This window comes from Diabrotica virgifera, chromosome 1, assembly GCF_917563875.1.
Source record: "Diabrotica virgifera virgifera chromosome 1, PGI_DIABVI_V3a".
Classification (NCBI taxonomy): domain Eukaryota; kingdom Metazoa; phylum Arthropoda; class Insecta; order Coleoptera; family Chrysomelidae; genus Diabrotica; species Diabrotica virgifera.
The window spans coordinates 292,698,675-292,715,243 of NC_065443.1; the positions used below are offsets into that span (position 1 = coordinate 292,698,675).

At 33.4% G+C, this 16,569-nt stretch overlaps 1 protein-coding gene across 5 annotated transcripts in view; it reads left to right on the forward strand.

The window, feature by feature from the left end:
- Positions 1-16,569, forward strand: part of LOC114328948 (echinoderm microtubule-associated protein-like 2) — a 128,903-nt gene that overhangs the window by 98,143 nt on the left and 14,191 nt on the right. For 3 of the 5 annotated variants that reach the window (XM_028277935.2, XM_028277937.2, XM_028277936.2), the window contains one exon: positions 2,361-2,432. The exons of the other annotated variants lie outside the window; for them this stretch is intronic. In XM_028277935.2, coding sequence (XP_028133736.1) covers positions 2,361-2,432 — 72 coding nt within the window. The remainder of the gene's footprint in view (positions 1-2,360; positions 2,433-16,569) is intronic. 5 annotated transcript variants of the gene reach the window in all.

Genomic DNA, 16,569 nt, shown 5'->3' on the forward strand with positions numbered 1-16,569 from the left:
GAGTAAAATTAGAAATTTATATAAAATATTAACACGTTAACTTCCCACCATGAACTAACAGGATACTTTACAACATTTTACACAGAGTTTTATGAGTTTTGACATCGTATTTTGACATTTCGTTTTTATTTATTTTTTTTTTCGATAACTTGCAATCGATTTAAATGTTTCAAAAAATTCACACGCTTAGATGAAGCATTTAAAAATCTTGTCTATTTTTAACCTAAAAGTGCATTTTTTTTCGAAAAAAGCGTATATATTTTTTTGATATGGCTGCAGGTTTTTTTTTTGTTTTGTGTATTTTATCAAAAAATGTATTTCCCATTTTTTCCAGATTTTTCTGTAAGGTTTGACCCCCCAAACAACCATGATTTTTCAAAACTCGCAAAAACCCTTTAAAACGTAATAACGTTTGTTTTTAGGAGCCAAAGGTGTTCCGCCCAATTTTTAAATGTGCCAAAAGAATCCATTTACTTTAATTTAGATATAACCTATAAAAACTTTTGATTTGATCTATCTTTAAGTCTATAAAATAAGGAAAATCCCCAAACTAGTTTTTCGGATCTTTTAAAGTGGCGCACCTTATGCAAAAATCTGAAATATATGTTTTGATAAACTAAAAAAATATCCTTTGTAAAAGGTATAAAATTTTTTTTTAAATCAGTTGCCATTAAGTCATTGAAATGTGATCAACTCAATTTGGATCCCACGTGTTGGGAAATCTGTATACTTTACCTTAGGGCATTATCCTGTTTGCCATGTGACCATCACAGGCCTTTTTATTGAAGTATGCACTTTTAAGGCATCTATATTTTATGTAAAGGGTTTTTACCCAGATATTTTTCTTTTGTGGCTCAGCTAGCATCCAGTTTATCGAACACTGATGATGATTTTTTATAAAAATCGAAAACGTTTTGTTGTGATGTAGCCCTTTTAAGGGATTTTTAATAAAAAAAAAATTATACGTTTTACAAAGGATTTCTTTCCAATTTTGTGATTGATGGTATACAGCCAACTACAGGAAAACTTTTTCTTTTCCTTGTGGATTTTTTAAAAAAATATATATACCTGCCCATCTCCAAAAAAAAGTTACACGTTTTTTTCGAATGAAAAAATTCATTTTATATATCATATATGTATGTACACTAAACCTACGGATCTATAAAAAATAGACAAGATTTGTAAAACCTCAACTAAACGAACGAATAACGTTTTAGGGGGAAGGGACAGGACGGGGTGGCGGTCTAAAATTGCGCTGAGTCTAAACACTCATAAAACATAAAAATGAAAAAATTTATTCAGGTTGCATCGATCGCAAAAAAATCTAGAAAAATATTTGAGGGTTTCATTAAAAACCCTTTTGGGGTTTAAGGAGGTCTCGCCCAATTTGTGAACGTCTTAAAAAAGACTCCGTTACTTCAAATTATAAATATATAACCTATAAAAAAACTTGATTTAGTGGATTTTGAAGTCTTATAAAATGAAGCAAATCACCCAAAACTAAAAAACCATTTTTTCGCCTTTTTGAAGGTGGCGCACCTTACGGAAAAATCTGAAAAAATCAGAAATATATTTTTTTGAAAAAATACATAGATTAAAAAAAAATAAACCTGCAGACTTAGTCTTCAATCAAGAATATCCCACGAAGAAAATTAAATTTTCACACTAAATTATAGGGTAGTGATGAAGTTGACCAAACTATTATTTTCATTATTTTCATTCATAATTTTTTTGCATGAATGTCAATTTTGGTACAAAATTGTCATTGTATTTTGGACTAAGTTAATGTTATTTTAAAAGTTATTTTTAGTAATATTTCGATTCAACTTTAAACAAAGTTGGGTGGGGGCATTAAAATAAAAATAAAACAAGGACAGGAGCAAGATGAAGAGATATTGAAAATATATAATTATATTAAATTTACAATCAAGATGCAGTAGAAATATCTAAATAAACCAAGACATGTTAAATGATACTAGGAACACTCCCGAATCATAATTAATTTAAGTACAATGTATAAACTTTGGAAATCATGATTTGGGATTTAAAATGTATATACATATATTATATACATTGTAAATTATTATGATTCGAAGTGCTCCTAGTAGCATTTAATTATTTATTTGTTAAATTTGTTTTGTTTATTTCTACTGCATATTGATTGGAAATTTAGTATATATCATCATTAATAAGGATCTGAAGTCGCAAGACATTACACCAATCATTATTAGCTATAATTTTTAATTTTAAAACCATTTCATCAATTACTTACTAACAAAAAATTGCGCATGTAGCAATTAACAACCTGTTTTTGTTTTGTATCGTCTTATTTGTGGTTGTATTTTTTTGTTTTTTTTTAGATTCTCCACCAGGTCATACCTAAACATTTCCACCAAGAGCAACAATCATTTTGCACCCAATTATAAGCATGGGTAGGTTTTTTGTTTTGTATATTTTTTGTTTATGTATAGCTTTTATAATATTATGTCTTTAGTTTGTTCACTACTAACGCTATTTACTAATTTGCGAATGTGTTTTTTGTATTTATATTTATATATATTTAAAACAAGCGTTTGACGAGAATGAGATGACGAGAATCTTAATACGAGAATTCTATTCAAGTACCTAACTTGAATATGGACTATGGACAAAACATCACATATACCTACATTGTACCTACTATCAATACAGCGTCACTATAACATTTTTGAGCAAATTTTTGTATTGTGGTCACAATAATTGTGACCACACAATTAAAATTATTTTAAAGTCAAATTTTATCTTTTTCGAAAATTTCCCTTGCAATTTCAATTCTAAATCACTCTTTGGAATGTTTTTCTTCTTCTGTGTCCAACCGTGTAACCAAATACCAAAGTTTTTTCAGGAAAGTCAGCGTTTTCACAAAACAATATTTTTTTACATCATCGTTCTATTGTCCTTTTTGAAACCCAATCTTACTTAATCTGTTTTGCCAGTAGTTCCTGCCGAGTACCAATCGTTACTAATTTGCCACGCCAATGCTCTTCGTCTTGTCTTGTCTTCGTCTACACCGTACCCCTACCTCATCCTTCGCTTGCTTCTATTCCAAGTTCTCACACACACAGCGATAAATTGGTTCGTCTGAGAGAGTATTTTTATGTAGATATAGATTATAGATATTATATATTTATAGATTATAGATTATTTTCTACTTTATAAACTTACTACTACAACTTGCACGGGAGGCACAAGAATTTCAAGACAAATCTGCATTTTTTAACCATCCCAACATGGAACGATATATCGCTGTTTGAGCCACATATCTCCTACACTTTTCTCCATATCATGGTTAGAGTTTTTGGACTGTAGGTTAACATTGAAAAAAAAATACAAAATGAAAGCTGGAAGTCTAGAAAACAAAAAAAGAAAGCTGGAAGTCTTTGAAAGAAAAGTCCCAAGGAGAATTTTTTTAATTTAATGGCTTTAGATTGCTTTATCCATTCAGCCACGATAGATCCTAAGAAAGATATTTGGACATAAAACGGAGTATGTAGATCCAGGCACAACCATGAATTCTACCAACTGTTCAAAGATACACTGATCTCAGAATGTAGTGGGAATGGAGACCGAAAGATTGCTTAAAAGATCCCTAGATAGTAAAATACAGCGCACAAGACCAAAACGAAGGCCACGGAAAAGGGTGGATGGATGAAGTGGCAGTGAACGTGCAAAACCTGCTGGAAGTGAGAACCTGGAGAAACTCAGCGCGGGGACGACAGGGGTGGAGGCATAGTGTGGGGAGGATAAGGCTCAAATTGAGCTGAATCCGGCTGGGCTAAAAGGGAGGTTAACATTGGTAACGTACGTTGAAAGTTTTTCTTTCAAGACATATTGGGAGATCGGATTTGAACACACAGCTTAACTTGGAATCTGTAACATAATGCCGTTCTTCGTATTTATTTTTACATTATTTAATTTTAGTGTTAATGTTCTCTCTTCTTTCCTGCTTCAAGCTCAATCTTGTTTTTTGAATAAAAATTTCAAAACTACACTAAGCTTCAAAATTAACGCACCACCTTAAAAATGGGACATTTTTGATGTCTTGTATTTCCTAAATCTGTTGTCCGATTTTAGTGATTTTTTTAATATGTTATAGCTTTATTCTTCAAAAATATCGATGTAATAATATCATTGCTAAACAGGTAAGTGTCATTGTATACCGAATGTAACAATGATAGTGTGTTTTTTCCTAAAAGTTTGGAACACCCTGTGGAATATTCTGGCGTATATAAAATATTGAAATAAAAACTCAACTGTAGCCTTGGGCTTTCTTAACATTATGCTTTTTGATTCATTCGCTTATGTTGGATAATAAAAAAGTTAGGTACTTTAACAACTAGCAACGTTCTTCGCCAATACAGGGTGCTTCTAAATAAGTGCGACAAACTTTAAGGAGTAATTCTGCGTGAAAAAATAATGACCATTTCCTTTATAAACATATGTCCGCAAATGCTTCGTTTCCGAGATACGGGATGTTGAGTTTTTTCTTACAAACTGACGATTTATTTATTGCTCTAAAACCGGTTGAGATATGCAAATGAAATTTGGTAGGTTTTAAGAGGTAGTTATTGCGCATTTTTTGGAATACAATTAAGAATTTTATATTCACCAATGGCGTGCATATCTACGGGTAATATGACCGGATAATATGACCCGTATGCACGCCAATGGTGAATATAAAATTCTTATTTGTATGTCAAAAATGCGCAATAACTACCTCTTAAAACCTACTAAATTTTATTTGCATATCTCAACCGGTTTTAGAGCTATAAATAAATCGTCAGTTTGTAAGAAAAAATTCAACATCCCGTATCTCGGAAACGAAACATTTGCGGACATATGTTTATAAAGCAAATGGTCATTATTTTTTCATGCAGAATTACCCCTCTTAAAGTTTGTCGCACTTATTTACAAACACCCTGTATTGATGAATAACATTAACATGGCTAGTTGTTTAAGTACCTAACTTTTTTATTATCCCACATAAGCGAATGAATCGAAAAGCAAAATGTTAAGAAAGCATAAGGCTACAGTTGAGTTTTAATTTTTAAATATTTTATATACGCCAGAATATTCCACAGGGTGATCCAAACTTTGAGGAAAAACACACTATTATTGTTACACCCGGTATACAGTGACACTTACCTGTTTAGCAATGATATTATTACATCGATATTCTTGAAGAATAAAGCTATAATATACTAAAAAAATCACTCAAATCGGACAACAGGTTTAGGAAATACGAGACATCAAAAATGCCCCATTTTTAAGGTGGTGCATTAATTTTGATGCTTGGTGTATAAAGATGATAAAGAGAACGTATTGTTCCACTTGTATTTTACTCCTCCATCCTGTATACACACCCGAATCGGATGCGAGCCTTGCGGAACCTTCACAATGCTTCATTGCTGCGGTCTGTTTCCTTCCTCGAGTTCGTTTCGTTTGTTCGCGACCATCAGCGTGGAAACCCGCGACAAGTGTCCGTCAGTCGGCGTGTCTGAATTTTCAAGTTTCGTACCGGTATTCGACTCTTCTCTTATTTGGGCATTTTGCAAAAAACCCGTCAGTGAATACCAAAGAGCATGGACAGAAAGTAAGCAAACGATTTTAAAAATAGCTTTTTATCTGGTTAGCCGATTGCATATTTGATATTTGCCGCATTTGTGTAATTTTGGCGATGTGTTCGACCTTGAGAAGTTGGTCATGCGAGGAGGAGTCTCCAGGAAAGTGATTACTGCAGTATTTGTACTATTATAAATTATAGTATTAGCTTTTGATGTTGATGTAATGTAGTTTGCTACTTTGCTAGGATATCGATTTTTTCTAAGAGTGCAAGGTCAAAGGTCAACTGCACTTGTAGACATTAATCAAGTGATAACTGGGTCATCCAGGAAGCCGAGATAACAAACAGCCGGTGCGGTGGTGAAAAGGAATCTTTAGGAATAAATTCGTTAAAATGAAATTGTAGAAAGTTTTAACAACGTATGTCGCGAAAGTTATAAAAATAAATTTACAGTAATTTTTTATTTTATTAGAGATAAAAATTAAACTTAGTAAATATGCACACATAATAAAATATATTTGCAATACAATAAAACTTTTATTTTCAATTAAAATTAAAAAAAATATATTTTATTTTTATATAGGTCTTTACTCCTTTGAGTAACTAGGTCCATTTTCTGTTGGAATTTACCAGCTGAACAGACGGGGTCGTAAATTGTAAGTTTTTGAATTCCCTCTTGTCTTCTTCGCTTCAGCATCCATATGGCTTGCAAATTTTAGAAGCCTTGGAGGTGTTACCAAGGAAATGGACCAATAAGTTTTCAATTTAAAAATCTTTTAGTAATATTTTTAATATTTTTAAATATTATTAATAATGCTATTGCTATTAGGATTGAAAACTTCATCTTTTAAATATATTTGCAATTTCCCATTCTACTTTGGAAGGTATTAATGTCTATTTCAGAGAGATTCCCAAAAATTCCTTCCTTTCTTTGATCGCTATGCACTCATTACCATTGCCGTAGACTTTCCTAAACAAAGAACAAAATTCTTCATTAGCTAGATATAGCTTGGCAGCTTGAGTACATTTAAACAGTTTGGGGATTAGGTTTGTTCTAGCGTTTTTGCGATTTTCGAAGTCTGGCAAAATATTTCTAGTGTGCGCTATTTGATGGTGTTAATAATCTCGCATTCCTTACCTATTCTACGAAGGACCTCAACATCAATCACGCGATACACCCACGCCATTCTTCAAAGGCGTATGTAACACCACATCTGGAATGCCTCGAGTTTTCTTCGGAAGAAGCTTCGGAAAGTGTCCAGGCCTCTACTCCGTATAATAACGTAGGTAGATAATACTTATCATCTGATGATAGAGATTTTGGTAGCAAGTGGTAAATCGTGACTTCTGAAAAGAGATTTCATCATTATGACAGCTTATCTAGCTTTTCCAATGCGTTTTTTATTTCACTTGAGTGATCCTATTGCTGTTTATGTTGGTACCAAGATATGTGTTGCTGTCCACCCTCTCAATTGGTTGTTGGTTAATCAAAAGCTGTATATTTAGTATTTCGTGCTCACTGATCACTATGTTTTTTTTCGTATTGAGATCAAGTCCGTGTTCTCTACTTATATCTGATATGCGCGATAGCGCGATGCGTGAGATTATTCTTTGCAAACTATCTAGACTATCTTCAAAAACTACTGCGTCTTCGGCACATCTAATGTTGTTTAGACGTACTTTTTTAACTAATACGCCTTCCTGTAGTTCTTTTACCGCTTGCTCGAAGATATATTCAGAATGTATATCAAACAACACCGGGAACAGAATGCATCCTTGCCTCACTCCTCTATCTATGGAGACTGCCTCTGTCAATTGGTCACCCACTTTAATATTGGCAGTTTGGTTGTAATAAGTATAAATTATATATGATTCTCCCGTCTCTGTCATTTCCCGCTTCTTTCAAGATGTTTATGAGTTTATCATGTTCTACTCTGTCCAATGCCTTTTTGTAGTCGATAAAACAAATATACACGTCATAGGTTAATATACCTGCATCTTGGCATAAGTACTTGGAATAGAGCCTCTCGGGTGCCTAAGGCATCGCGGAATCCAAACTGTGTCCATGACTCTTGTTCTTCGCATTTTTTTAAATTATTATATTCTGCCGTGTATCACTTTTAAAAACGTTTTCAGTTTTAAGAACCTAAAGAAAGAAGAAGGAAGAATCTAATAACTCCTAAAGTCAACAAAATGATAATAGGCAAGTCCAAATTTAACTCGTTCAGCGACCACGCCGACAGTGTGTCGGCACGAGGGTTTCATCGAGGGTACTGACGACGCACGAGTGTCGGTGGTGGTATTACGTTACTAAATGAACCGTTACGAGTATGAGCACATCAGTTGAGGTCTAAGAGTATGGTCATCGAACGAGTTAAGGCCATCTCCATTGTTTTCCTCCATATAATGGTGTACTTCATATGGATTGATTACATCAGGTTATGAATATTACTATTTAGAGCTTTTACGAGACTACGAGAAAAAGAGGTACGAAATGGGGAGAGGGATCTCCTGGATCCTCTATCATGGCAACGTGCTGACTCTCAACGCGCACTCTACCGAGGACTAATAGCTAAAAGCCAGGTCACGGTAATGGGGCATCCACCCTATTCACCATATTTAGCACCTTCGACTTTTTCTGTTTCCAAAAGAAACCGCCATGAGTGATCAGAGGTCGTAAAACAAAAATCGGCGCAACTATCAATAGGCATCGCAATCGGAAAATGACTTGCACCACTGCTGCGCACAGTGAAAGGTTTAACTGGGAACTTAATTTCTAGACCTTGTATTCCGTTTATCATCTATATCTTGTATATTCTAACTTCACTGTCTGATTTCTGGCTGATTTAAATTAAATACGGATTCTTGGTAGGCCTGAACATACACAACACAATCATCTCCAAAATTTACCTTTGAATCATCTGAAAATCTTGCATGATTTATGATAGGGGAGCCCAAGCGGGGATTTTTGCAGTTACTTGAGCGCGTCAGATTTTTACATGGGGATTTTTTCAGGGTACAAACCTTGTACCCTGAAAATGTACCTCTACCATATATTGGCTCTTAATACAGGGGGAGTACGTTAAGGAGGGGCCGAAACAAAAAATCTATCCTTAGAAAAACTTGAAATCGTCAGATTAAGATAAGGTAAGCTATTTTTAGTAAGTACAAGCAAAACAGTGTTTATTTAAAAAATCTGACGATTTGAGCGGAGCGTAAGGAAATGGGTGAGTCTAAAAGTTTCACAAGAAAAAGCGAATATTTCGCGAAATGAACATATCGAAAAACTGAAAAATACACTTAAAATCTTAAATGAGAGCCCCCATTTTTTATTGCAGATTTGGTTTCCTTACGTAAAAATAAGTAACTTTTATTCGAGACATTTTTTCGAATTATGGACAGATGGCGCTATAATCTAAAAAAACGATTGTTGGAAATGAAAAATTAAATTAAAAATGGAAAGTCCCCACTAAAATTAAAAACTTTACTTAACTTGTTTTTTTTTTGGTTTTAGGACCTACTCTTCACAACCCAATAGGTCCCCATAACGCTCGAGTGACTGCACATTTAGCATACTTTGCTCCCCTACCATTAGATTTCGCAATCTGTTGATAAAAAATAATTTAGTTGAAATGAGAGATGTTGAAATTAGACTGGAGGAATATAGTTTACAGAATTGTACAGATTTCTTGTTGCTGACAGGTTTGTATTCCGTCTCAATACACTCCTGGCAATGTTAGCGGTATATACAGAAACCTGCTCATTCAATTCCAATAAGTACTATATCATTACAAACCTCTCCAGAAATCTACTGCTATGTACTATGTGGTATTGGGCTGTGTTGTTAAATTTGTACAAATAAGTTATCTTTGCTTTATTGGAACAATTTGTCCTAATTCTTATGTTACAAAGTGGAGTATTTGCTGTTGTGTTTGTATCAACTGTTTGTAAGTCGCAAATTGATAGAATATTTTGAATATTATTTTGAATAAATATTTTGAACTGTGACATATATGGTGCGGAATTATACAGTATCTGAATTTAAGCCTTTATATATCTAATACAATAACCACTTGTAACAGTATTAAATCTGGTTTCGTCTGGCAGCATCTATTTTGCCACAAATAGGGTCAATGGTTTTACCATACTAAAACTACCGCTTTGTTTCTTTATGTAAATTCATTTTTTCGTTACTGTCAATTTTCTTGTCGTTGTTTACATCCATTGACCTAATTACATCAGGTGTCGATCAATCTGCCCACACGTTACCTATTCCGTTTGGTAATTTACATACCACGATCTAGACACTAGTAATTATATTGTACCTCTTTCATAATATGTTTGGTTTGCGGTTTTGTACGAGGGAAGTGCTAAAAGTACCTACCTACCTGGATAATATATAGGATTTTTTATTTAAAAACTTATTATGGTCAATACCAAGCTTATTAAACTAAGTATCGTCGTCCTAATTTGTAAACTGCGTAACTCCATAATTCTCTGAAAATGAGTTACTACTGCCATCTGTTTGAAAAAGTCATCCCTACTTATCGTTTAAAAAAGGACGCACCTGCATATTTTAACCAGATGAGTAAATGGCGACCTCTTCGTATAGGTACACCGTATCTCCCTTGCCGCTAAATTTATTACGAAAAATACCTACCTACGTAACTTCCTAGTTTGTCATACCACACGAATGACCTATCAAAAATGATATCAAATGATATTTTCAAGAAAAAGTTGGTGGTAAGTAATATTAAATACTTATTAAACAATATACAAATGTTATACCATCATATCTTTTAAAATGGGAGGTACGTAGTATTCATATTAGTAATATTTAGAGAGACAGTTTTTTATGTCTCCTGTAAAATTTTGGATAAATGGAGTTACGCAGTTTACAGATTAGGTCGACGGTATTTTAATTCCAGTATCTATAATGTAAGTCAGATCTCTCCAAATTATCTCCCTTCTTTTTGTCCTGAAATAAGGCGAGACATTATTTGTCTCTGGCACTTCTTTGTGAGACATGCGTACTAAACCTATTGAAACTTCAGAAAGAAGTCCTGTCTTGAAGAAAATTCCAGAAGGATTTGTCCTGGATCAATATTTGCGTTGCCTATGTATAGCCATCTAATGTCACTAATCATTTCTAGCAGCATCTTTCGTGAAACCATAGCCGATTCAAAGATCTTTCTAATGAGATCTAGCCAAGTCCCCTATTTTGTTCACTTGGACTCCTTCATGTCGTGGTACCTGCGCTAGAAGACACTTTATTGTCTTGTTTTAGCTTATTAAGGAGATCTTTACAATTTTTTTGCAGTTTATTTTGCTAAGTGACTTCCTTACCGTTACTCGTAAAAATATACATATCTATATTATTTGCACCTTCACCCTTCAAGCGGCTATCAAGAAGAAGAGGTGACACAGGGGTATGCCGAGCTAGCTGACCCAGTCAGGCAGCGGAGTGGGTCAGAGTTCTTTTGGCCGAAGTCAAGAATGGGATAACACTACATTATGGATAACAATATATAGTTTAAAGCACCCAAAAAGCTAGAGGGGGCCACGGGCCACGCACCCCCCTGCCCATGGGTATGGGCGCCTATGACGGTAGTCCGTTCCAAAGGACTACCCCTCGGCTAAGAATGTTTTACTTTCAGAACAGACGAAGCCTGACGAAACAGACGAGTTAGCCAAATATGTATTTAACAAAAAAATAAACGAATGCAAAGAATCATGGAATCGGTAAGTCGTGACAATAAAATTGATCCTGAACAAACAAATGTACCCTTTTATAAACACTGTACTAAACTTATTCGATAACTTACGTTCCTCATAAAAAAATATAAATTAAACATCCTGTATGTATAAGATAATATTACGATATACAGTTATTTCTGTTTATACAAAATTATTATCACAAATACCAATAAAATTGAGGAAGGGTGTAGATGTAGATGCACGCGAGGAGAGAACTTTGCGTCTTACCTTATCAGGTATAAGACCGCCAAGATATATCTTATATATGTATCCTAGAGTTAAATATATAATGGTATTGATTACAAGTTAATGCAATACTGTTAAATGTAATACAATATTATCAAGTAACGATGGTAGATTTTTAACAAAACGGGGCAAAGTAAAAATTATTCACAAGAGCTTACCGTCCAAATATAATTAAAGATATCTACCAAAAACTTCCAAATTTCCATATAACCAGGAACCTTAACGGGAAACTAAAGAAAATATCGTCATCATCTAGGTACGAGGTACTCGAACCTATCACCAAAATCGGCATGAAACAGCAAATAAACTTATCCGTTTAGGTTAGGGTGACCTAGTAACATTACACCTAGTCCTTATAAGGGGTGCGTAAAAAAATTCCTCTGTACAATGTAAAATTAAACCAGGAATATTCGCTAACATACCGTTTTAAAAAATGCTCGATCAGCACTAGGTATCATGAACACATTAAATGCTTCCTTTTCCAGTACGGAAGAAAACTGTCCGAATTCAAAAACAATGGGGCCGATATTTATACTTCGCCCTAATATTATAACAACGCCTCATTTAATAAACCACTGTAAACAATCAAAACAATATGTGTTGCCTACATGTAGTACCTACTCAAAATCTAACATAAACACATAAAGTAAATCAGTAAAATATCCCTAAGATATCTTCTTCTTTAGGTGCCGTGTCATGTTTAAAATTTTGTGAAACCTTTCTCTATCGGCTGCTGCGCGAAATAATTCTTCTACTGTCGAACCCTCTCTCTCACATCACTGGTCGAACCACACCATTGTCTAATTTTACACATCCATGAAAGTTTCATTCGACCAATCCATCTCTTTCGCTCCATTTTTCCTTGTACTATAAGGCGAAGTAGATAGCATTTAGGTCCTCTAATTATATCGCCGAAATATTCTGTTTTTCTGCTCTTTATGTTTATGCGCAGACGTTCTGAATTCATCACTTCAAGAACATTTTCATTGAAAGTGTACGAAACCCACGATATTTTTAGGATCCGCCTATAGCACTACATTTCGAATGCTTCATATTCTTAAGTATTATGGTTTTTAGCGTCAGTGTCTCACAATCCTACAATAGGATTAGGATAGACCACACAAATTATCTCAGGACCTTCTTGCGAATCCACAAAGAAAAAGAAATGTGTTTTGGCCTCAATATATTTATTTTATTTTAAGTACCTGGTCTATTTTTACTTGTCCAGATACTGTACTAAATTTTTTGTTTTCTCTTTAATTACCTTTCGTTAGTACTAACTAGTCGTGGTCTCAGTAAGTAAGAACAAATTCAATTGTTAAGTCGTCTCGCATAGTTATCAAGTGTCGCCAAAAAACGCCGGTTTCAGTTATAGTAAAAAATAAATTAACCCTTTCTCCCTCCTTCCTTCACCTTTCTAATAACTGAAGACTTCTCGACCTACCAGTTAAAATAAGGTAAGAATTTTTTTTTGTTAATATTTTCGTACAGTCCGCTTTAAATTTGTTTGCGTAATAAAGCAGCATAATCGCCACCCCAAAATGTTTTTCCTGTAGTTGGCTGTATACCATCAATCACAAAATTGGAAAAAAATCCTTTGTAAAAGGTATAAAATTTTTTTATTAAAAATCCCTTTAAAGGGCTACATCACAACAGAACGTTTTCGATTTTTTATAAAATCATCATCAGTGTTAAGATCTAAAAATAAGTATAACCGAATTAATAAATGCAAAGTTGGTATTTATGTTTTTTGACTAGGGTTATAATAGCAAGTTGGTTATACTTACAAACTTGATGCTAGCTGAGCCACAAAAGAAAAATATTAGGGTAAACACCCTTTAAATATCACATTGATGCGTTATAAGTGCATACTTTGAAAAATTGCCTTGTGATGGTTACATGGCAACTGGGATAATGCCCTAAGGTAATGTATATCCCAACACGTGGGATCCAAAATTTACTTGTTTACATACCGATGACTTAATGGCAAATGAATGCAAAATGAAATGAGTGATATTTCTGAAAGGTGTCAAAGGACAGACCGACAACGTGACGTATAAGTTACCCTGTATTACCACAGCCAGCTAATTGTAATAAAAGATTTTTTTAAAAATTTTTAACAGTAATAGCAAACATCAACAAAGTTGTGACTATAATTACATTTGAGTACTTTGATTATGAAAGATGTAGGTAGAGTATAAAATGATTTTTATAATGCAAATAGAGAATTAGCGAGAATGTATGCAGCCATCTATACATAATTCAAATGTAGTCGAATAAATTAGCGAATACTGGATCCACTTATGTTAAAGAACATCTGGGACCAAATAATTAAGTGTAAAATATTTTTGCCAAGATGTTTTAATTTATATGAATAGGTTGATGATTGTGGTTTTTATTCAAAATTGGAGTGAGTCCAACTGTGTTGATGAAAATTTAATTTACTAAGGATTAAAAAGGGGAGTTGTTGAGTCTGTAATATATGGATGTTGTTCTGAAGCTATTTTCTTGTGGCATTTTTACAATTTTAACTATTTAGAATGGGAAATAAGCCACAATATTATTAAAAAATGATTTTTATTAACGTTTCGACGCCCAAATCGGGTGCCGTTGTCAAAATACAAAATACTATTAATATAAACAAAAATGTTGTTGCTTAGTAAAAAAATTCTTCTAATAATTTATTTAATTTGACTCATTTATATTGGCAATTCAGATACATATGATACATTTTAAAGTAGAAGACTTTAAAATGATATTGCCAATATTTATGAGTTGCGTTCCTGGGACGACTTTACTGAAAGATAGTTCATTCAACCACAATTAGTAAGTCAATAGTCGAGTTAGTACATATTTTATATTTTAGTATTACTTATATACCCATGTATTATTGATATTATTTATAATTTAAACAAAATTATAGTAAAGTCAGAATTTGGTATTAATTTTGAGAGTAAATTAAATGTAAGACCAAATACTTACGATGTCGGGATAGTATCACGAGGTTTTTCCTGGTTTTCCCTCGTGATTTACTATGAGATCTCTAACGCGAGAATTTTAATGTCACCGTTGCATGTGGTTGTCTTTTTAAAGACAGATCACATGCTATGATTTTTTTGTGACGGATATTCTTGAGTTGGGGTTGATTTCATGTAATCGAATGAACTATCTTTCAGTAAAGTCGTCCCAGGAATGCAACTCATAAATATTGGCAATATCATTTTAAAGTCTTCTACTTTAAAATGTATCATATGTATCTGAATTGCCAATATAAATGAGTCAAATTAAATAAATTATTAGAAGAATTTTTTTACTAAGCAACAACATTTTTGTTTATATTAATAGTATTTTGTATTTTGACAACGGCACTCGATTTGGGCGTCGAAACGTTAATAAAAATCATTTTTTAATAATATTGTGGCTTATTTCCCATTCTAAATAGTTAAAATTGTAATATATGGAAGTCTGATATCAAATAGTGTTGAAGTTAGGATAAGTAATATAAGTTACAGGAGGAGACTGATATGATATAATGATATGTAAGTTAATTGGTTATAGATAGCTGAGTGTTGAAATTTTAAGTGAAAACAGAATATCAATTGAACTAATAACCCGGGTAAAAGTAGGAGGTCCTTTTATGTAACATAGGACTAAAAATGTTTTTGAATTAAGGATTTTTTTTTAACCAAGTTACTGAGTTGAACTGAAAAGGTTTAAAAAGGATGAATGTATGAAGGTGTTTTGGAAAAACTAGCATTATTGGTAAACAATGGTAGGTAATGAATAATGAATAGTGTATTGTTTGATATCAGAATTGTTTGCTGTAATGAGGTTTGATAAGAAAGGCTGGGCACCCCAGAGACCAGACCCCACACCCTATGGGTAAGAGAGTGGAAGTGTGAGGATGAACAGTTTTTTTTTTTGTATTTTATCTTATTTCCTGAATTTTTTTTCTTGCGAATATTCATCGACAAGTTCCTGTTACATAAAACTGGTTTCCAGGTCATAAAAGCCTTACGTGATAGTTCGATCCTGGTTATTATCTCTTCTCTTCATTAAATAGAGTGACAACTTACATTTAACCAGCTGTAAAGGTACAGTGGAAACCCGATAAGTCGGCCTCCGATAACCCGGAAGTCCGGCTAACCCGGACCGATTTTCATCAGACAAAACAAACAGTTTTTCACTTTGATTGAATTTTTACCAAGAAATAAACAATACTATATACAACTGTACGTAATTTAGATATATTGTGCATATGTATTCTTGTTTTTGCAATTATAATGTGTATTTGTTTATTATTTATATGTGTTTTATTAATTTTTACTATGTTCTCCGGCTAACCCGGATTTTCGATAACCCGGATCGGCCGCAGTCCCGATTAATCCGAGTTATCGAGGTTCCACTGTACTTGAAATAGTTTACCCATTCTATCTCCTCTCCATTAAGAGAAAGCAGTCCTTGATCTATATTAATCTTTCCAACTGCCATCCACTTTGTCTTTGAAATGTTGATTTTAAGGTCTCTCCAATAACTTGCTTCATTGAATAGATTTACTAATGTCTGGAGATATTGTAAATTTTCTGTAAGAATCGCTGTATCGTCAGCGTATCTGATATTGTTGATTACTTCTCCGCATAATCTTACTCACACTTGTCTGTCATCCAAAAGCTCCCTAAAGATTTCTTCAGAGTACAGATAAAAAAGACTGGGTGACAAAACACAACCCTGCCGTACTTCACGTTTGATGGATAGTTTTTCAGTAAGACTATCTCCAATTTGGATAGAGGCTAAGATATAAATTTGGAAAAACTCATAAAATTATAAATAAACGAACACTCCGAAAAAAAGATGTTAGTCCAGTCTCGCAACCATTTTATGTATACTTATGACAAATTTTGTTGTTGCGCAAAATATAAACGTAACAATTTTTTTTTTCACCCTGTAGCTTCGCTACAGTACAG